Source organism: Podarcis erhardii, assembly GCF_964252035.2.
Source record: "Podarcis erhardii genome assembly, chromosome: 2".
Classification (NCBI taxonomy): Eukaryota; Metazoa; Chordata; class Lepidosauria; order Squamata; family Lacertidae; genus Podarcis; species Podarcis erhardii.
Window position 1 is genome coordinate 112395171 of NC_138498.1, and position 21750 is coordinate 112416920.

Sequence of the window (21750 nt, forward strand, 5' to 3'; positions counted from 1 at the left end):
GCAGGTCGTGTAGGAAGAAAAGTCAGAGAATGCAATGGGGGTACGAGGATGACTAAACTGGTTTGTGTACCAACCTGGTAGGAGTCAGTGTGCTCCTGGTTTAGAAAATGAGACACACAATATGACTGGCAATTTTTTTTTAATAGGGGTCTGTTATGAGAAATGGCATGCATACAGTTCAGAGTGCCAAGAGTACATTACAAAACTTAAAAGAGGCCAAATTATTACAGATCATTTATTTTTAAAAACACCACTACAACAACAACAGCCGTGCTTCTCCCATACTAGAGGCAATAGTAAATACTGAATAGCAAATAAATGGGAAAGGAAGTGAAGAGGAAATCAAATGCCTCTCACTGTTTTCTCTTTTAAAGGAATTGTTTCAGACGTTTGCCGCAATTTGCGAACGAGGCAAGGTATTTCTAAAAAAGGGACAAATGCCCTTGGGGGGAAAGGCACTGATTTTTTAATTATTATTATTATGCACCAACCGTTCTAGAGCAATGTAGACATTCTAGAGTGGTTTTTCCAACCTTGGGCCTGCACAAGATGTTGGAGTGCAAACGCTGTCCTGAACAATTGTCAGGGATGGTGGGAGTGCCCCAGGGTTGGGGAAAACTCTGCTAGAGCACCAAAAGGACCATCCTAAATTTTCAGGAAAAGACATGCATTCATGTATCCCAATCAGTCTCTCTCACACACAAATTTCTAAACTAACTTTGGCTTCAAAACTAACTTTGCATTCTTTGCTCAAGAGAGGAAGTCAGCGCCTAGAACGAAATCTACTTTGAGGCTTGACAGTGTGGCAGGAGGCCATTTCAGGAGACATTCCAGATTAAAAGGATTCCTGGGGACCTGCTAACCTAGATTTTCTAGAAAGGTTGCCACAACCTAATCCTAGTTAACGCAGAAGAGAACACCACATTCTAAAAACTCTCTGGACTGTACACTTCTGTACAGTTCTTCTGTAGAAGGAAGTATTATCCTCCCTGGGAATTTTCGTTGCATGGAGGAAAACTGAACCACCCAGTTGTCAACTGCAGAATCAAAGTGTTAAGTTTTGCATCTCGACTACTGTTTGTCTACCAGGCCATTGTTAAAGCACTTCTAAGCCTCACCGATCTCAACAGGAGAATGTTTCTTTAAAATGCTGAACTTAAAAGCACGATTCTTCTCCGGCTGCTAAAGTCAGTAGATCAGCCTTCCCCAACCCGGTGCCGTCCAGATGTTTTGGGCTACGAGTCCCATCAGACCAAGACTTGACTGGGACTGATGGTAGTCCAAACATCTGGACAGCAGCAGGTTGGCAAAGGCTGCTGTCAATTCTTCAGAGAGCTGATGTCCAGATTACAATTGTAGTGATACAATGGGGATTAAAAAAATGGCTCCAGCAAACTAGAACTATTTTTTTTTAAAGTCCCCAATGATGCTTCTAGGGCAGACATAGGCAGCCTTCGGCGCTCCAGATGTTTTGGCCTACAACTCCCATGATCCCTAGCTAACAGGACCAGTGGTCAGGGAGGATGGGAATTGTAGTCTCAAGGGCCGAAAGTTGCCTATGCCTGTTCTAGGGGCACCATTTTCTCGCCTCGGGAATGTGATGAGTGGCAATTTAAAACCACGGTTACAATAAAAAACTAGATGCCTCACCTGTTTCCCCTCAAAATTGCAATACTGCCAAGAAGTCCTGCATGCCTGATTTAAAAAGCAAAAAATAAAAGACAAAAATTAGACAACCCCTTTCTTTAAGGCTCCTTAGTTAGAAAGCAGGGAAGTAGCAAGAGAGCCTTTTTCCCGACTAAGGCTTAGGAGGGAGAAGCTTGTTTAAAGGGGGGGGGGGGCTCTTCAGCTCGAATGCATTGGGTGGCCCATGACGGCAGAACCAGAGGGGGAAGGAACGAAGGCGTCCCCTTCGTGGAAGGGGGGCAGGTACAGGGCAGCGAAGGCAGCGCCATTGTAGCCCTGGTGGGGTGGGCCCAGCTGGTGGTGGGCGGGGCCGAGCCCGGGGGGCGGAGCCTGGCGCGCGCCATGAGGGAAGGGAGGCGGTAGGGCCGGCCCGTCGTAATCATCCCGCGAGCCAGCCCCTAAGTTGCGCCTGCCCTTCTGGCGACGGTTGCAGAACCAGACGCGGACAACCTACAAGGGGGAGAAAAGAAGACGACATATATAGGTTACTGCCAAGGCAATCTCCTCTGTCGACCCACACCACCTTCCTCCCATTTCTTGTCCTCCCAGAGGGTTCTGCAAGACCTTCTCTCTTGGGCATTGCAGAACAGGAACACAAGTCTCTTGGAATCACCTCCCACACTCCTTGGCCTCAGTCCCCAACTCTAAAGTCGGGAGTGCTGGAACTTGTGTTGCTTGCACGTTTTGCTTGTTGAATAATAAACGCCAGAAGCTTTTTTTTTTTTTAAAAGGCATTATTTTAACAAACAATATACAGTAATTAAATCTGCATGTTCAGATCTCGCCCCAGGTGTAGAACCCCAAGATTTGCAGAAACCATTTGCTGTACAGCCCCAAATGCTGCGATTTGGGTGTGAATTTTGCTTGTTTTTTGAGTTATGTCTTTTTGGACACTGTAAGCCTGAGGAGTGGCTGTTTGTTTTTTAAAATTGATTTGTAAGCTGCTCTGAGGGCTTTCACAGCTGAAAGGTGGGAAATAAATGCTATGAATGAATGAATGAATGAATGAATGAGCTGTCATGGGGGCAGGCTAGAGATGGATATATTATAAATGGCAACAAATCAGTAGATAAATATTATACCCCACCCACAAAATACTGTAAGGAGCCTGAGCCCATCATCTTGGACTGGGCTCATTTTGATGGCAAAAGATTTATTTTTATTTTTGCCAGGAGTAGTGAAGTAGCAGGTGCTTGGTGTCACTCACATCCTTCTCCAGGCTGAGGTTATCAGCAATCTGCTCGATCTCGTCCACGTTGGGCTTGGGGCAGCGCAGGAAGTAAGACTCGAGGGTGCCCCGCACGCTGTTCTCAATGCTGGTACGTTTACGTTTCCGGGCTTGGATCATGGCAGACTCCATGGAGCACAGCTGCTGCACAAGGGATAGCCATGTTTGGTGACGCTGCCAAACCCACAACCCAGACCCACAACAACCCACCCGTCCCATCAGTGACTGGGCAGACTCTTCCACGCTCCTCCTGTGTGCGCTCACTGGCATAGCGACAAGGAGGCGCTGGGAGCCTCGATAACTCCCTCCTGATTTAAGCCAAGGTCAAATGACTCTGAAGCATATTCACCCTCTGGGCTGGCCAACCAACAAACATTGCTACGCCACCCTGATCGATAGCCATTTTGGCAAATCCTAGAGCCTCTTTTAGGATGTGGGTGGTGCTTTGGATTAAACTACAGAGCCTTGGACTTGCCGATCAGAAGGTTGGCGGTTCGAATCCCTGCGATGGGGTGAGCTTCCATTGCTTGGTCCCTGCTCCTTCCCACCTAGCAGTTCAAAAGCACCTCAAAGTGCAAGTAGATAAATAGGTGCCGCTCTGGCAGGAAGGTAAACGGAGTTTCCGTGCACTGCTCTGGTTGTCCAGAAGCGGCTTAGTCATGCTGGCCACATGACCCGGAAGCTGTACACCGGCTCCCTCGGCCAATAAAGCGAGATGAGCGCCACAACCCCAGAATCATCCACAACTGGACCTAATGGTCAGGGGTCCCTTTACCTTTACCTTAGAGCCTCTTTTACCTTTGATGTTCTACTCTGGTCCATTCTCCCCCTCTTCAATATCAGAATTGTCCACTGTGCTTCAATCTGTTCTAAGCCCTTCATATACCACCATTTCTCCAGATGCCCCCCACCACCAGCTTTCCTCGCTCTTTAAATTCTGAAAAGCTTCCCCTCTTTTCCTCTCATATACAGTGGTACCTCGGGTTACATACACTTCAGGTTACAGACTCCGCTAACCCAGAAATAGTACCTCGGGTTAAGAACTTTGCTTCAGGATGAGAGCAGAAATTGTGCTCTGGCGGCGTGGCAGCAGCGGGAGGCCCCATTAGCTAAAGTGGTGCTTCAGGTTAAGAACAGCTTCAGATTAAGAACGGACCTCCAGAATGAATTAAGTACTTAACCCGAGGTACCACTGTACACCCTACATACCTGGCCTAACCCAACATGGGTCAACTTATGTTCTCAGCCCCCACTGGGCTGTTTTAGTTGTTGTTGCCGTCCTCCTCAGGCTTAAGGTGTTCTTTGCTTTCTTTAAAAGGATTGTACTTCTGCAAATATTGAGGCTGCCCCCAAAGCCTACGACACTTCACTTTTGGGGATGGATGGTGGCATTTCTGCTAAGAAGGACCAGCACTGGGTGTACGATACACAATCTGAAGTTAAGATTTCCTGGTTCAAATGATTTTCTCCCCAAGTGATCGCCTCTGAGCTTTCTCTTGACATTTAGGGAAGCTTTTAACGTTTGATGCATTACTGTATTTTAATATTGTGTTGGAAGCCGCCCAGAGTGGCTGGGGAGGCCCAGCCAGATGAGCAAGGTATAAATAATATTTATTATTATCATCATCATCATGACCAGCCTTGGATTAATTTCCTCTCCCCTTACACACCACAAACTCACATTTGCCAAATTGTAGCCCTTCTTCTTTCACAGTATTGTGAACTCCACATCCTTCGTCTGTTCTTATAAACTAAAGTTCTGGTTAATAGTCTGTTCATCCTCCTTCTCCCTGGCCTGGCACACTCGCATCTCGGTCTCTAACCCCACTGCCAACATAATTTAGCTCTCCTATCACTCTGCCCACAACACTGGGTTGTTGTTGTTTTGGCTCTTTTATATTTTGTACAAAAACAAAAAATAAAATAAGACCAAACCCTCAAATCAAGCGGCGTATAAATTTCATGAAAATAATAATAATAAGCAGATAGTCTTTTTCTAGTCAGTTACTGACTTCCCTTCTTTAGCATGGACTCCTTGCCTTACTTTCCAAAGCCTATCCTTGCTGCTTGTATCTCTGCCAGTGCCAGATTTACGTATAAGCTAAACAAGCTATAGCTTAGTGGCCCCCCCCCAAAATAATTTCACTATTAATATACTTTCTCTTAATTGTATTTCAGTTCAGCAATTACTTTGATAAAATACATATTTTGTTCTGTTCAAATGGCTTTAGATACCTATTAGGTCCATAAATTACCATGCAAAAAACAGCGACAATTTGTTGTTGAGGAAGGACAGCTGGACATATAAAGGGCCCCATTACCTTCAGTAGCTTAGGGCCTCATCAAACCTAAATCTGACCCTGATCTCTGCCCATGACCTTCAGCCCCTCAAAAAACGTATCCAGGCCCCTTAAACAACTTCGCCCCGTCTCCTTATCCCTGAACATTAAACTGCCCGCCTTGAGATGTGCAAATGGTATTCCTTTCACCTCCTTCAAATCCACTTTTCCTACCTCGGCTTTGTCATTTTCTCTTAAGCCTCACTCCCAAAACGTGATGATGAAGCCTTAAGATAGTACTTGTCCACAGTGCCCCTTAGATAACCTCATCTTTCCTTCCCCTTAGAAGTTACTGGCCCGTATTTTTGCTGCTGTAGCAGCATCTGAAATTGGTTCTGCAGCATTTGTTTTTATGCTGCATACTACCTTGATATTCCCATAATAATAATTTATTATTACCCTGCCTATCTGGCTGGGTTTCCCCAGACACTCTGGGCAGCTCCCAACAGAATTAAAAGCACAATAAAACATCAAATATTAAAAACTTCCCTAAACAGGGCTGCCTTCAGATGTCTTCTAAAAGTCAGGTAGTTGTTTATTTCCTTGACATCTGGTGGGAGGGTGTTCCACAGGGCAGGTGCCACTACCGAGAAGGCCCTCTGCCTGCTTCCCTGTAACCTCACTTCTCGCACTTCTATTACTGAAGGGTGGCTTATAGATTTAATACATTTTTATCACTGTTTTGGACTGTAATCTCTTTGGGGCAACGTATTTTAGAATGAACGAGTTGCATCGGACCAAATCATTGCATGTGGAAAACAACTTCTGTGAGTGCATGGCAACTATCCCTCCTTTTCCTTCCTCCTGGCGCCGCTGCACCCCTTAGATTTGCTCTAGGGTTTCTCCCTCTACTCTCTAGTATAATTTTTGGGAAGTGCAGGGAGTTAAGAGGGAAATGAATTCTGTTGTACTCGCAGAACAGTGTGTGCAATGACTTAGCTCAGGGGTAGGCAACCTAAGGCCCATGGGCTACAAGCAGCCCACGGGCGTCGTTTAACCAGCCCACAAGCCGCTCCCAAACCAAGCCACCTTCTTGGCGAGTCCCCATGTGCTGTGCTAAACCGGCGCAGCACAGTGCAGGGACTCGCTTACGTGGCGCTGGAAATCACAACTGCAGATAATTTCAGGCGTGCGCACACTTGCACGCACGCAATCCGGTCCACAGAGGGATCTCTGCTGGAGTGAACTGGCCCAGGCAAGGTAAACCTTGCCGACCCCTGATTTAGCTGGATATAATATAATAATAACAATTTATTATTTATACCCCGCCCATCTGGCTGAGTTTCCCCAGCCACTCTGGGTGGCTTCCAATCAAGTTTAAAAACAATACAGCATTAAATATTAAAAACTCCCCTAAACAGGGCTGCCTTCAGATGTCTTTTAAAGAGAAGATAGCTGCTTATTTCCTTCACATCTGAAGGGAGGGCGTTCCACAGGGCGGGCGCCACTACCGAGAAGGCCCTCTGCCTGGTTCCCTGTAACCTCACTTCTCGCAATGAGGGAACCGCCAGAAGGCCCTCGGCACTGGATTTCAGTGTCCGGGCTGAACGATGGGGGTATACAGCCTTCAGGTATACAGCCTAAGCTCTTTGGGGCAGAAGCCCATCAATATTGCCAAAGAAACTCTGCGCAGCCCCAGGCAGGGTGGCAAGCAATGGTTTGGTAATAATAATTTAGCAACCCAGACGAAGTGGGACACGCCACTCAACTCCCTCCCTCCAGGAGGCTCACCTCCTGCAAATTCTCGTTGGAATCAGCCTCTTCCAGCCAGCGCTGGAGCAGGGGCTTCAATTTGCACATGTTCTTGAAGCTGAGCTGCAAGGCTTCGAAACGGCAGATCGTGGTCTGGCTGAACATCTTCCCTGCGGGAGGGAGAAAAGAAGAAGACAGGCAAAAACCAGATTTGGGGACAGGAATGCAGGGAGTGCGCTAGAAGCAGAGATAGGCAGGCAACGCAACAGGAACCATAACTCTGCATGATAATTGGGGACTTCCCTGGCTTTTTTCTGGCCCACGTAGGACCAGTCTGGATAGTTGGGCCTTGGTGAAGACTTGACGTTTTCATCCCCAAAAAAGTTTTTGATTTGAGTTCCTACTGAAATGAGGCGGCATTTTAATGTTATGTTTTAATCTTGTTTTTAAGTTGTATTTCAATCAATTGTTTTATACCGGTGTTAGCTGCCCTGAGCCCGGTCTTGGCTGGGGAGGGCAGGGTATAAATAAAATTTAATAATAATAATGAAAAGCACAGCCTAGACTCAGATTGGAGGCAGCCCAAGATTGGTGGCAGCCATTCTTGTTCCGTTGCCTCCAAAGGAGGGATCCGTTATGAGTTTTCACCACTAACCACAAGCTTATTTTTCCACCCAGGCCTTCCCCAGGGTTAGGGGGAAGCCTGGGAAGTGTGTCTAGAGGTCCTGGGCTGCCCAGTGGACAATACACCCCTCTAGGCCTCGCTGATGTGGTCCAAAGGAAAGCAGAGCAAGACATTTGGCACCAGCTTGGCTGCAGAAATTTTTAGAAAGAGCCACCCAACCATCTGTTGCAGGCATAGGCAAACTTGGCCCTTCAGAAGTTTTGGGACTACGATTCCCATCGCTCCCTGACCACTGGTCCTGTTAGCTAGGGATCATGGGAATTGTAGTCCCAAAACATCTGGAGGGCCGAGTTTGCCTGTGCCTGATCTGTTGCATGCTGACAGCTTCTGGGAGCCGCAGGTGAGAGATGAATGCGGGGGGGGGGGGACCCAACGGAAGAAAAACTACCCCAGAAGGAGCACGATGTTTCCCCCACCAGAGGCACAACCCCTCCTTTAACAACCCATCCACCACTAGTATATATGCACCTTGGCTTCAGGTAGAGAAAATATGCAACTTGCTGCTCTGCCTCAGCCAGCAAAATGTGTTGGTCCAGCCAAGGCATAGGCAAACTCAGCCCTCCAGATGTTTTGGGACTACAACTCCCATCATCCCTAGCTAAGAGGACCAGTGGTCAGGGATGATGGGAATTGTAGTCCCAAAACATCTGGAGGGCCCAGTTTGCCTATTCCTGGTGCAGCCCAATAAGCATTTCCACCTGCTTGCCCCCATATCTGGAGGAGGGAAATAAGTTCATTGCGTTCAACTTGTTTCTGGATTCCCACGCTGAACACTTTAAATGTCTCCTTTGTGGTATTATTATTATTTATTAATTAACACTGAAAAATACCCACCATACAGCAGACCCAGGGCCAGTCCCACGTCTGCCTGAGTAAAGCCCAGCGAGATTCTTTTGTGCTTCAGCAATTTGGCAAACTCTTCCAGATCCTCAGAGGTAGTAATAGGAACCTAGGGAGAAAGAAGGGAGAAAAGGTGGGCTTGGGTAAACAGAACAAGAACAAGGACAGCTTGTTTATGGGAAAACACACCAAATTAACACCACAGCCATCTCACACCCAGGGGTTGTAGCTGTCTTTCCCACTCAGGCCCCCAGGCCTCAAAGCCTAAACCATTGGTCACCAGTTAACCACCAATATTCCCCCAGGAAACCAGTAAGACTTAAGATTCTGACCCGTTAAGCCAGGGGTAGAGAACTTGTGGCTGTTGCTGTTGAACTACAATTCTCATGAGGCCCACCGAGCGTCGCCAGTGGTCAGGGACAACAAAAGCTGCAGCAAGTGCCACAGCTTTCCTGCCACTGGGCTAAGCCATCAGCTCATGAGAGGTAAACCTTTCTCATCAACTCCGTTCAACAGACAGGTCATATATAGTTGCATATATAGTGGAGAAGCCAGCATCCTAAGTTGTAATTTGCGCGGAAAGCACTAGAAGCATCCATGGTAGCTATTTCAATTGCTTTTGTTCAATTAGCCCCTTGCAAACAGCTGAAAGTCAGCAATTTTGGTAATAAACCTGATTTGCAATGGGGGTTGAATAATTTTGATTGCATCTCTCGTGTGTGTGTGTGTGTGTGTGTGTGTGTGAGAGAGTGTGTGAGAGAGAGAGAGAGAGAGAGCGAGAGAGAGAGACTGAGACTCTCTGAGACTTTCTGTGAATTAGAAGTGTACATTGCATATCAGAAGTTGATCACCCAAACAGCCCAGGCTCTCAGCCCCAAAGCTAATTTAGCTCTTAATGGCGGAATATTGCTGCCTTGTGTGTTTTTTTTAAGAGCATCTGGATACAAACATATTACTCATGTGCAGAGGGAATGACACTGATCAGCTACCAGGCCTTATTAGCCTGAAAAGCCTTGGGACAAGGTTACCTGTATGAATAAACCTATTTCTCAAGGATGATACCAGAATCCACATGGCAGCGTTTCTTGGCAGTCAGACCAGTTTTTCCACAGGGACAGATTAAGTAACTGAACTGAATGTGTGTGTGAGAGGATACTTCCCAGACTGGTCTGCAATGGGCAGGTGCTGTGACAATGTGAGGAAAAGTTCCCCCCAGGGAAGAATTTTTCTTTGTGTACTGCTGCCACAGAGGATGACTAATCACTTAAAACTTGCAGTACTAGTCTTTAGCATATGTTATCTTTCTTCAGACACCGATTAGATCTTTCTCCCAGTCTAGTCAAGCAAATAGCTTCTCTGATAAACTCATATCCTTCACAAATACCAGGGGAATCCAAACACATTGCTGTTTTGTTTTTGAACCAAAGGAGCTGATGCCTTAGCCTTGGGCCAGAATCAAATGGTTGTCTGAATGTGTCCCTGCCTGATGGCCCATCAGAGCTGATCACAACCCTTCCCAGAAAAAAAAGGGTAGGACAGAATGAAGAACCCCATTTTCCAACTTCAAATTTTATTTTATTTTTTAAAATGCTTTCTAAAGTGCATTATTTGAGTGATTCTGTTACTTCGATCAACTAAAAATGGAACAAAATAGGGACAAGATTTCGGGGGGTGGGGGATGAAGTACAAAAAGTAAACTGTAGTAAGTTAAGCTTCTAGGTTCTATTCCAAGATGAAGAATAAAAAAATGTAAAACCTGGGCATGAGAGATTTTCTCTGCTGGGTGCTCAAATAATTTGGCCAGCTTTGGATATTAGTCTGCTCCTCTCCACACAGCAAGGTGAAATTTATTGTAACACCTCAGGCAACCAAATGTCTTGAACCAGCCCTAGGAGCCACAGAACCACCTGAGATGCTTCAACGCTTATCTAAGAACTGGGAAAATTCAGGAAAATCTAACATCCGTTAAGACAGGGGCTCCCAAATTTTCTTCCTCACAGACCACTTGAAAACTGCTGAGGGTCTTGGTGAAGATTCGTCTGCTTGTTGTTATCAACTGCAATGCACTGCCAATGTATGTAACATTTGCTGCCAGAATTCTAATCGCAAAAGGCTGGAAGGGAGAGGATATTCCATCTAAATAAGAATGGCAAAACAAAATAAGAGAGTCCGCTGAGCTGGTGAGATTATCAGCAAGGTTAAGAGATGTTACAGACTGCAAGAAGATCAGACGTATCCATTCTTAAGGAAATTAGCCCTGAGTGCTCACTAGAAGGACAGATCCTGAAGCTGAGGCTCCAATACTTTGGCCACCTCATGAGAAGAGAAGACTCCCTGGAAAAGACCCTGATGTTGGGAAAGATGGAGGGCACAAAGAGAAGGGGACGACAGAGGACGAGATGGTTGGACAGTGTTCTCGAAGCTACCAGCATGAGTTTGACCAAACTGTGGGAGGAGGTGGAAGACAGGAGTGCCTGGCGTGCTCTGGTCCAGGGGGTCACGAAGAGTCGGACGAGACTAAACGACTAAACAACAACATGTGCCAAGAGCCTTTTATCCATCACCAGCTACTTGGGTTTGTCCTCACACACTTTAGCATTAAAGAGAAAGGATTCTAGGGCAGGCGGAGCATCTGATTTTTAAATTGGAGATCTGTGTGTGTGTGTGTGTGTGTGTGTGTGTGTGTGTGTGTGTGTGTGTCTCAAAGCAAGCACTGCCAGAATTCTCATTGCTGGTGCCTTTTTTTAGCCTGAACTTGAAGCACCCCAAAATAAGGACTGAGGTTCACAAGAGCATGCACAAAGCCCTATGCAAGGAAGTAGACAGGGTTCCTGCTTTGCTATCTTTCACCCCTCACCAGCCCAAAGAGAGATTACAAGAAGCAAAGGAGATTAACAAGACCTCAAATACATGTAACAGGCTATGCACCATTCTTTGACTCAAGTTTTGCTCTGGATGTTGTTCCCAGCCTTCTGCTATTCAACAGTGTACTTCCCCCATCTTGCCACAGACGGTCATGCTGCAGTCCCTAGGCCAGGGATAGCCAACACGGTCCACTCCCATGTGTTGTAGACTCAGCTCCTATCAACCCAGCCAGATTACGACCAGGGATGATGGGAGCTGTAGTCTATTTGGAGGGTCCCACATTGGCTACCCCAGATTGGTTGAAGGAACCCTATTTCTTGGTGCCAATCTCCAACACAATTAAGGGCTGGGATTTCTTCCATTGTCAAAAGACCTGGAGTGTCTAACACAGGCATAGACAAACTGCCCTCCAGATGTTTTGCGACTACAGCTCCCATCATCCCTAGCTAACAGGACAAGTGGTCAGGGATGATGGGAATTGTAGTCTCAAAACATCTGGAGGGCTAAGTTTGCCTACGCCTGGTCTAAGACCACTACATTAAGAAGTGCTATGATGCCACTTTAAACAGCTATGTCTTCCCTCCAAAAATTATGGCAGCTGTAAAGATGTTGTTAAGGATGCTGAGAGTTGTTAGGTCACACACACACACACACACACACACACACACACACACACTCTCTCTCTCTCTCACAGAGCTACAATTCCCAGAGTGGTTTAACAATCAAACCCTCTTTCCAGGAAAAGCTGGGAAATGTAGTTCTGTGAGGGGGAATGGGGGTTTCCTGACACAACTGTCAACACCCATAACAAATGACAGCTCCCAGGATCCTTTGGGGGAAACCATTACTCTTTAATAATGAGCTGTGTAGCGCTTTAATTAAATGTGTGAGGCGAATGTGGCCAAAGCCAGATTTTTTTATGCAAAGACGGATCAAGAAAGGCTGGAGAGATACAGGAAAAGTCCAGTGCAGTAACAGTAAATCAGATCAGTAGTTGGGTTCCTATTGAGGGTATTTGTCAAGCCAACAGGACGGTGACAAAGGACTGAGGGTTGGCGCGATCGTTCTGTGATATTATGGCAGTGGACAAAGATGTAATGTAACTTTGGAATGAATGTGTAATAAGAACAAGAAATAATAGTAATTGTGGTTGGAGGTACCATTTCCCTCCCACCCAACTTTCTCATTTTTAAATACAAGTCAGGATTTTGGAACCTGAGAAATAGCAGCAGAGCCATTCCCCTGCACTCTCCCCCTCAAAAAAAAACACACAAAAAAACTAGGGTAGGGGGAAAAGAGTGAAAAACCAGCTTAAAAGCTGTAGCTTGATCAGCACAGCAGGATAAGCAGCCTGAAAGATGAGCTGGGGCCCTTCTCGTGCCCCCCCCCCATACCGGCAACATCATCATTGAAAACTTTTGCCTTCTGACAATTTTGCCTTCTTCTATAAAAGGTGGTGTTGTCCTCCCCCCTTCAGAAAGAGCAAAAGTAGATTAAAAGGGTCTTTTGTGTTCCCCGCCCATCCCACTTCCATTGATCTTTGGGCAAGGGAACAGATATTGACTGGACCCAAGTGCAGATACCTCTGGGCAGGGTTCGGCTCGCATTGCAGATAAGATTTTTTGCACCCAATAAAGAATACCTGTTCCGCAACACTTCAAGAAACGCAACACTTCTACAATCGCCCCCTTTAGCATTTTAAAAATATTTATTTGGTGCAGGTATGAAATCACTTCTGGAGCAGGCTGGCCAAACAGCCGCAAAGCTGCAAAGGCCCTCAGATCTCCTGGAGATCACAGGAGACGATTTTAGCATAACAAGCCAACTGTGCCTCCAATACAGTTATTTGAACTGCCTCAACATAAGGTTGCCACCGCTATTTCTGGCCTTAAGACTATTCCTCTTTTGAAAGCCGGTTGGCGTTCAAAGCTTCTCTGAATTTCAGGAGTGTGAAAAAGTTCGGCGAGAAACAGCTATTGGTGACATTTATACAGCTGCCAAACAACCTTGTGGATATATAATCCATTTATGAAAATGCAATAAAAATGGTCAGCAGAGAGATAAACTCAGTTTCACAGCATGACTTAACATGTAAACAGTGGGTTACAATTCAAAGAAGGTGCTGGCAGGCCTCTTTGGGGAGGATTTTCCACAAAAGGGGTGCCACTACCAGGAAGGTCCTCACTCAAGGCCAATTTCCCCTTTTTTCCATACTTGTTTCAGGATTTAAAGCCATATATCCTGCACAGCTGACCATGACCTCTCCTGAGATAGGAGAATTTAGGTATAGGCCTACCCAGTAACATCAGTAAAATACCTCTGAGCACATACAGAGTGCATTTTCTCACCACTAGGCAACCACTGCCAGTTCCCACACATATCTGGGCTCCCAGGAAGCCTGTAGCCTCACATGGCAATAGCATCCTTTCTTATACAGTGCTACCTCGAGTTGGAAATGCCTCAGGTTACAAACGCTTCAGGTTACAAACTCCGCTAACCTGGAAGAGTTACCTTGAGTTGAGAACTTTGCCCCAGGATGAGAACGGAAATCGTGTGCCGGCGGTGTAGTGGCAGCAAGAGGCCCCATTAGCGAAAGCCCGCCTCTAGTTAAGAACAATTTCAGCTTAAGAATGGACCTCCGGAACGAATTAAGTTCATAACTAGAGGTACCACTGTAGTCTGGAGGCAAGCACATGATTATAGATGTCATTTTTATTATTTTTACTTTAAAAACGTTGTCATTTTCTACGAGGTAGAACGACGTTTATTCCCAAGCATTAGGGTAGGAGAAAACTGCCTTTAAATTCGAAGCACCATTGCATGAATGAAGAAAATTTCAAATGCAAAATGGAAGTGCCTAGAGCCCTTTAAAGAAAAAAAAAACAGGATTGAGAAACTTTTTTTGCTTGATTTTTGCTCTCAATGTTTCTGGAACGTAGAAGCAGATGCAAAGAACAGAATGGGGAGGAAGAGAAATTGTGTGCCCCCCCCCAACCGAAGTAATTAATGCATAAAGATAAAGGACCCCTGACAGTTAAGTCCAGTCGCGAAGGACTCTGGGGTTGTAGCGCTCATCTCGCTTTACAGGCCAAGGGAGCCGGTGTTTGTCCGCAGACAGTTTTTCCGGGTCATGTGGCCAGAATGACTAAGGAATCAAAACAGGGAAGAACGGCGACAGCACAGGGCACAGAAGGGCTTTGCATCCCTTCCTCTACTTTGAGTGCAGTGACCATGGGAGACGTTGAGAAGGGCAAGGAAATTGGTGTTCAGAAGGGTTCACAGTGCCACACAGCTGGAAAGGGAAGCAAGCACAAAACTGGCCCTAATCTACATGGTCTTTTTGGCCAAAAGACCGGTCAAGCCGAAGGTTCCTCTTGAACGGAAGCCAACAAAAGCAAAGGTATAACCCTGGGGAGAAACTACACTGCTGGTTTACTTGGAAAACCCCAGGAAGTACGGTATATTCCAGGAACTAAGATGACATTTGCTGGCATTAGGAATAAGGGGGAGAGGATGGATTTAATAGCATGCCTTAAGGAGGCCACTTCTAACTAATGGCTTCTAATGCCTTATTTCACCTTACAAATGGAAATGACTCTCTGATGAGACTGGTTTTTAAACTTTCCGTTTTTGCGTGCATTATATTGCAACAACTTCAAAAATCCTTCAGCCAGAGAACTTTGATCACGAATGGTTCTTAACGTATTGTACTTGTCCTTGCATTATAATTTACAGAATTGAATGAGCACAGTCAGGGTAACTCTAGTGTTTCCTGATCATGTAATTAAAAAAACGACAACCCCTCTCTGTCAAAAAACAAAAAGCAGGACAAATACCTTTATTGGGATCAACCAAAAGTTAATGATCAAACTAGACATCAAATTTTGCAGGACTGCTTTTTGGACTGGATGTTATGTTCAACAAAACTGATAAAAGGAGGGAAAGACTTAGGGGAATGACTGAAAAGGCTCATTGTAAGCCATGGTGCGATTTATGAAGAAAACGCAAATTCAGAACTCAAAACAGAAATTTACTTTTGCGAATCACGAGATGATATGGGATTGTGGTGTCATGTGAGGGGAAGAGAGACAGACAGAGAGACAGCGAGCAACCATTTGTACTAGACCCTAAAAAATGATTATTTGACCTTGATTCAACTCAAAAGCGACTTCAGAAACTGTAAACCTTATGGGTGTCAGAAATGGCACTGCACACACACACACACGCAGAGAATAAGTTAAGGGGACATGGTGGGAGAGCCCTGATCCCATCTGACAGGACATTTAAAGTGGAAAACATTTGCAGGACAAATATCCAGCATTGCTCTTTATAAGTTTTAACCCCACTGCCAATCAGTTGTGCTGGATGATTAGAATTATGGTGTGGGGGGGGGAGAGGAAAATGCCCCTGCCTTTCACCATGCTCAGAATTATAAACTTCTACAATCCACTTCTGCTTAGTCCTTAGCTTGGAGACTTAGAACTAAGTCACCCCAACACCAAAAATATGAGATATGGGGCAGACAAGATGAGAAGAAAAACCACTTGCACTAAAAAAAAAACAAAAAGCAGTTCCTTCCATCTACAGTTTCTCATTTATAGAAACAAGATGCGTTCCATAGAGAATATATAGGAATGGCCATGCAGTCACCTGCAAAAGAAGAAGATATGATGTGCCATCTGGCTGTGGGCTGTAAAGTTTTCAATAGGCAAGATCTTGAGCTTGGAGAGTTTATCAATGATCAATGCCCCTGGGCCACAGCAACTTCCCATTTTAAACACAAGCGGAAATAAGCAACATTGACTGCTTTTGCACAAGCAGATATTAAGGAGAAGCTTGCAGAGATGACGGGACAGAAGGAACTATCTAGATATCCAACAGGGATTGGAAGGTGTTTAAAGGATACTTGCAAAACCATATTGAAAAAATCAGAACTCAGAAAAATCAGAACAAACAAGTTCCGTTTTAAATACTGAAAGACTAAATAAGATGGATAACAATGTGTAATAGAAAAAGAAGCATGAAATTAGGTTAAAGGTGTGTGAAAGAAAGTAATAGAAGTGGAAAGAAATTGCAGTTGAGTAGATTGGAAGTCAAACACAAAGGTGGGGTGAGGGGTGGTGGATGGGAAAAGGAATTATCTGTGGGACTGAATGTAGGTATGTTTGAACATTTTTAAGGATTGTATGAAATGTATGTTTGTATGCTTGTATATTCGCAATATGTGTGTATTAATCCTGAATTATTTTAACAATAAAAACTTTTTTAAAAAAATAGATATCCAAAATCTTCAGTGGACTCTGGCACTAAGTTTTCAGATGTGTCCTTGGAATAAAAAATATATATATCCTAAGGAATTCCTCCCGGCAACTCTGAGGCCACAAGTTAAGTATCTCTATAAGCCACATAATGAGGGCAGGTTCCTATAACTAAAGGGGGCCTCATAAGTCATCTTGTTTAACACCCTGCTAGATACTGGAAATTGAGAAGCAGAATATAACATCGCAATAAGGGCTGTCTCTGCTTGGAGACCACCACTGAGGGAGAGTTCATTACTCCTCTAGGTAATTGCTGAACTGCTCCATTAACACTCAAGGAAAATCTCCCTCCTATAAAAGCCTATAGGCTCTTGTCTTCTCCCTCTGGGGCAGCAGAGAACAAGTTTTTGCTCTTCAGATATCTGATGCATGTCCCACCCAGAGATAGTTTTGTTACTACTGTCAAACCAGGTACACACCCTGTCCTCAGCTCAATCACTTTGTCCCGTCCTCCCCAAGTTTGGAACTCTACATTTGAATAATTTTCTGCATGCCTGTCTTCTAAGGTTTCGGCTTGCCTTCTCAGCTTTGTGCCATCTGCAAACTGATAAAGATTCCCTCTATCCCTTCTTCTAAGTACTGTAGCCACTGATAAGAACATAAAAGTATATCAGATCCAGGACTCATCACCCCAAACGAAACCTCCCCCCCCCCATTTTGCTCTTCCAAGTTCTTCAACAATCTTTGAGGACAGTTTCCCAATCATTTATGAATCCAGTGAACAGTAATATCCTCCAGCTCACGCTTAACAAAAACTTTTTGTCAACTGCTTTGCTGAAAACAAGATAAATTGCATCAAGCAGCGTTCCCACAATCTGCTAAGTTAATAACTCAATCAAAAAAGTGATTAACCTAGCAGGAGCCAGCATGGATTTGTCAAGAATAAATCATGCCGCACTAATCACTGCGTTGTTATCAAGATGCCTCTAATCTCTCCTAGCGGTTTTAGTGTGTTGGCCTGCGAACGCCTGGGGAAAAGGAGAGTTCAAGTCACTGCCTCTCAGCTTAACCTACCTCACAGGGTTGTTGTGAAGATTAAATGAGAAGAGGGAGAACCACACACACCACCATCAGCCTCTTGGAGATGAAGGTGGGATATAAACAGACACAGCTATAAGCCATTAGAGCTAGGCAGAACCTCCAGATACAGGGGAAGCCTACCAGTGGATACCAGTTATTGGCGACTAACAAGGAGGGCTGCTGGATTCATGGCCTACTTATGAGCTTTCCAGAGTGCCTGTCTGGCTGCTGATGGCAAAAAACGCTAACTAGATGGACCTGATCCAGCAGGGCTCTAGTATGTAATAAAATCAAGTAGTAGTTGGAGAACCCAGAGCTTACATTCTGAAGAGAAAGTACTAGGGTTCAAAGCTGCCCAGAAACACCATCTAACCTTGCAACCCTATGGGGGTGACATGCAGAATATGTAACCACCGTGCCTCATGCATGCAATTAAGTATAGCCCAACCACAATATCGCTTCAAGTAGAAAACGGTCAACCAGAGGCTAGAGGTTTTTTAGACTTGAACAGAACAGTTCAGATCCCTGCGCAAACCCTGAAATCTCATCTCCAAGGTTATTCCTGGTAGTTACCACCAAGCCCTTTGCGTTTTAAGACTAATACGAACGCAGACTCTGTGGCTTTAACCATGTCTTCCTCTCCCCCACACAGCCCACCTTTTGCTTTAAGACCTATAGCATGCTGAAAACGGACATAGATATTCACTTCCTATTTCATACAATAACTATGGGGTACCCAATTAAGTTGACAAGACAGGACAATCTTAGCTAGCAATGTGGAAACTAGGCACGTCCATTGCACCATCTACTTGTTGAACACTCTCCATATTTCCCTTCCCATAATTCTTATACTCTCTCACCATCCATCTGTAGTACTGGGAATCCAAAATCCTGTAGAAAGCGGCTGCCAGCCCGTGTAGGTAATACTGAACTAGATGGGCTCGACTCTGCAGAAGGCAGTTTCTTATGTCCCCAACTCATCCCCCTGGGGTTCCCAGACTCACAACAGCATCCTTACCTCATCTCCGCTGCCTCCGCCACCATCCTCCTTGACTTCTCCAGAGGCTGCCTGCCCACCTGGGCTGCTGCTACCATTACTCTGGGGACTGGTCTCCTCGCTGCCGGTCAGGCTGCCCAGATCATCATCCTGGCTAGCGGGGCTGCTGGAGCGCTGGGGCTCCTCGCCGGGTGAAGCAGCTACACCGCTATCTCCAGGCGCAGTGCAGGCCGAGGGGTTCGGCACAAGGCAGCCACCTGCCCAGGTGTGCACATAAGAGGGCCCTGGCTGCTCAAAGTCAGGCTCCACTTTGATGTCAGGTTTTGGGCCTTGGCAAGCGGCTTCCCCGGGCTGAGGGACCCCATAAGCCCCCATCATCACCCCGGGATGGTGACTCCAGGCATCTCCAGCAGAGATGGGGTACCAAGTCCGGGGAGCTTCTCCGCCAGGGTGGGACTCAAGCATCCCTCCCGGAGGCCCGTAGTCAGGCCTGAACCCAAATCCCTGCCCAGGGGCTGCCCCACTTAAGGCTTCAGGCAAGAAGCCTCCACTAGCTTCATGGTGAGGAACAGCAGGGATGTTGCCAAGGTGAAGCCCTTGGACAGGGAAAGGATAGGGGCGATCTAACTCTCTGCCCAAGTGCCCAGCCATGGCAAACTCGGTTGTTTTCTTTTTTCAAAAGGCTGGTGCTTAAACTCAAAAAGTGTCCAGGAAGCAGAGTTATTGCTTTTAATCCGAAGGTGGGAACCCAGGTGTAGATAAACTGATGCTAGCAGAAGTTCAGAAAGTCCAAAGAAACGCAGCCCCTAAAAACCTTCCTAGCTCTTCTTCCCCAAATCAGATTTCTCCCTTTTCTTCAGCTCTTGCAGCCACTCAAAGGATGTTGCCACCACCACAGAGAGACCCCTAAATGGAAGCCAACTTTAGTAGCACTCACAGTTTTGGTCAGTCAAGCGAAAGGGAAAAAATAAGATAAAGCTGGAGGGGAAAAAAAAAAGCTGAGATGATCTGATCAACCAGCTGGCCAGCAGCTAATTATTTTAAAAAAGTTAGCCGACTTGGTGCATCCAAGTCTGGGTCCAAGAATCCCGGTGCAAAGTGAGATGTGAGGAAAGGATGCAGAATAGATCCGCTCTGTCTATAGGTTGAAGTCAAGGTGTGCAGCTGGCTGAAGAAGAGACCAGCCAACGATGAAAGGTCCCCCAAACCCCGAAGTGGTGAGAAGTGTCCCCAGACGACCAGCCAAGGCAGAAGCTACAGCGCTTCTCCGCTCCGACCTCCACCGGTGGGGCGGATTTGAAAGCCTTTGGGGCCATCCTGAAAGCTGCCCCGCCCCTGCGGCTTAAAGAGATCCTGCGCGCCCACCCCTCCTTGCTGCCAGGTATTGGTCAAAGGGGAGTAGATCAGGAGTGAAGACCCCCGCCCTGCCCCTCCTCCTCCTCCCCCCCCCAGCTTCAAAGGGCCAGCAGCCCCCCAACCACCGCCAATGCCATGGGCCCAACAAAGCTCAGCAGGGCCCGGCCATTCTGCAGCCCCATATGGCCCATTCAGACCTAGACAATAGAGCTCGGGCCTCTACCCCTGGAGGGGGGGGGTGTGGGGAGAGATGGCCCTGAGAGAGGGGCAAAGGATCTGGGGGGCTTCAAAGCCAAAGGGAGGAGGAGTTGAGAAGGCTCAAAAGAGGGTGCCCTGTTGGATGGGAGGAGGTGGGTGGGCGCTTTTGGGGTTCCTGGGAGGGTTGGAGGGGAGCATGGGCCATGGAGGGCTGGTTCAGGAAGGAAGGGGTTAATATTAATTAATGGGTTATGAACAGGGATGTTCTCATTTTCCGACTCATATTGAAATACTGCCCCTCAATGAGGCCAAACCAGTGCCTGGATAAGCTAAACAAGCTGTAGCTTAGGAGTCCACTCTCTTGGGGGCCCCCCAAAAAAATTAAAGGAAAAAAACCTGGATGTACATTTCCAAAAATATTACATATTTTGTTATGTACTTTAGATACATATTAGGTCCATAAATGGCCATATAGCATATATTCAACACAAAAAACAGCAGCAATTTGTTGTTGACAATAAAGGGCCCTCCTTACCTTCAGTAGCTTAGGGCCTCATCAAACCCAAATCCGGCCCTGGGCCAAACCCAGATTCACAAAATGTTTAGGGTTATGCATACCCCAGAAAAAAAGCATAGGTTATGAACAATGGCCAGCAGAAATACCATCATTTCTTGGTTTATAGGGGGAACAGTGGTTGACGTTTTTTCTTTCTGGCAGAGCTCTGTCAATGGCAGGCCGGCAGGCTGAGGTTCAACAGGTAAAGATTTCCATCTCACTCAGGAGTAGGGGGACCTGTGGCCCTCCAGAAGGTTTTGGTCTACAATCCCCATCCATCTGTGACCATTGGGCCTGCTGGCCAGGGCTAGCAGCAGTTGGGGGTCAGACACTACCCGGAGGGCCACAGGTTGCCTATCCCTGATTTGGCTGCCCCTCCAGTCTGGGGGAATGGATGTGTTGGAAGTGTTGCCTAGTGGCTGAAGGTGGGAGTGTCAGGGCAAAGCAAGCTTGTTTAGTAAGGCATGCATTTATTGCATTCATATCTCACTTTTTCTCTAAGGAGCTCAAAGTATTTTGTGTGGGTCTCCCTGTGTTACACTTATAACAACCTTGTGAGGTGGGGAAAGTGATTGGATCTGGGTCAGCCAGCAAGTTTCATGTGTAAGTGGGGACTGGAACCCAGGACTCCTCAAGTCCTACGCCAACGCTCTTAACCACTGCACAGATGGGAGCCCGCTGGAATTGTATATAAAATTTAAGCGCTTTTAATTTTTTTGGTACAGAATAAAATAGACAATTAGAAGAAAAACCGTTTCATCTGCAACCATGTAATAAATAAAAGGATAAAAAATAATTGCCATTTTAATAAGAAGAAGAAGAAGAAGAAGAAGAAGGAGGAGGATGATGTGCCAGGTTGTCTGAGAAAACAGATAAGATTCTGCAGCTAGGATGTAAACAAAATCCATTTCTGAATTATTGCCAGGCTGTTTATTTTTTGCTAATGCTTTAGGTCTCTATTGATCCCAAT

At 46.0% G+C, this 21750-nt stretch overlaps 1 protein-coding gene, 1 long non-coding RNA gene and 1 pseudogene across 4 annotated transcripts in view; 2 read left to right on the forward strand and 1 right to left on the reverse strand.

The window, feature by feature from the left end:
* Positions 1 to 21750, forward strand: part of LOC309337506 — a 211505-nt gene that overhangs the window by 175418 nt on the left and 14337 nt on the right. The window lies entirely within an intron of this gene.
* POU5F1 (POU class 5 homeobox 1) lies at positions 1336 to 19605 on the reverse strand. Of its 2 annotated transcripts, none has more exons than XM_081853580.1 (5): positions 18692 to 19605; positions 8465 to 8579; positions 6985 to 7115; positions 2894 to 3055; positions 1336 to 2136 (listed from the first exon to the last, which is right to left on the reverse strand). In XM_081853580.1, exons 1-5 carry the CDS (start codon positions 19319 to 19321, stop codon positions 1846 to 1848), a joined length of 1329 nt encoding a protein of 442 aa, XP_081709706.1. In that variant the 5' UTR covers positions 19322 to 19605; the 3' UTR covers positions 1336 to 1845. The 2 variants fall into 2 exon arrangements, with proteins under 2 accessions (XP_081709706.1, XP_081709705.1); XM_081853579.1 differs by having other exon boundaries at positions 2894 to 3058.
* LOC309337302 (cytochrome c pseudogene) lies at positions 14535 to 14890 on the forward strand (annotated as a pseudogene). Its single transcript has one exon. The product of its transcript is annotated as a cytochrome c pseudogene (transcript).

What these genes read in the sequence shown, in the direction of transcription:
- POU5F1 (XM_081853579.1), bottom strand. Translation starts at nt 19,321, where the DNA reads ATGGCTGGGCACTTGGGCAGAGAGTTAGATCGCCCCTATCCTTTCCCT. An exon ending in GCGGAGGCAGCGGAGATGAG is followed by an intron (nt 8,580 to 18,691) that starts GTAAGGATGCTG and finishes CTTTCTCCCTAG; the next exon opens with GTTCCTATTACTACCTCTGA. An exon ending in CCAACGAGAATTTGCAGGAG is followed by an intron (nt 3,059 to 6,984) that starts GTGAGCCTCCTG and finishes TCCCTTGTGCAG; the next exon opens with CAGCTGTGCTCCATGGAGTC.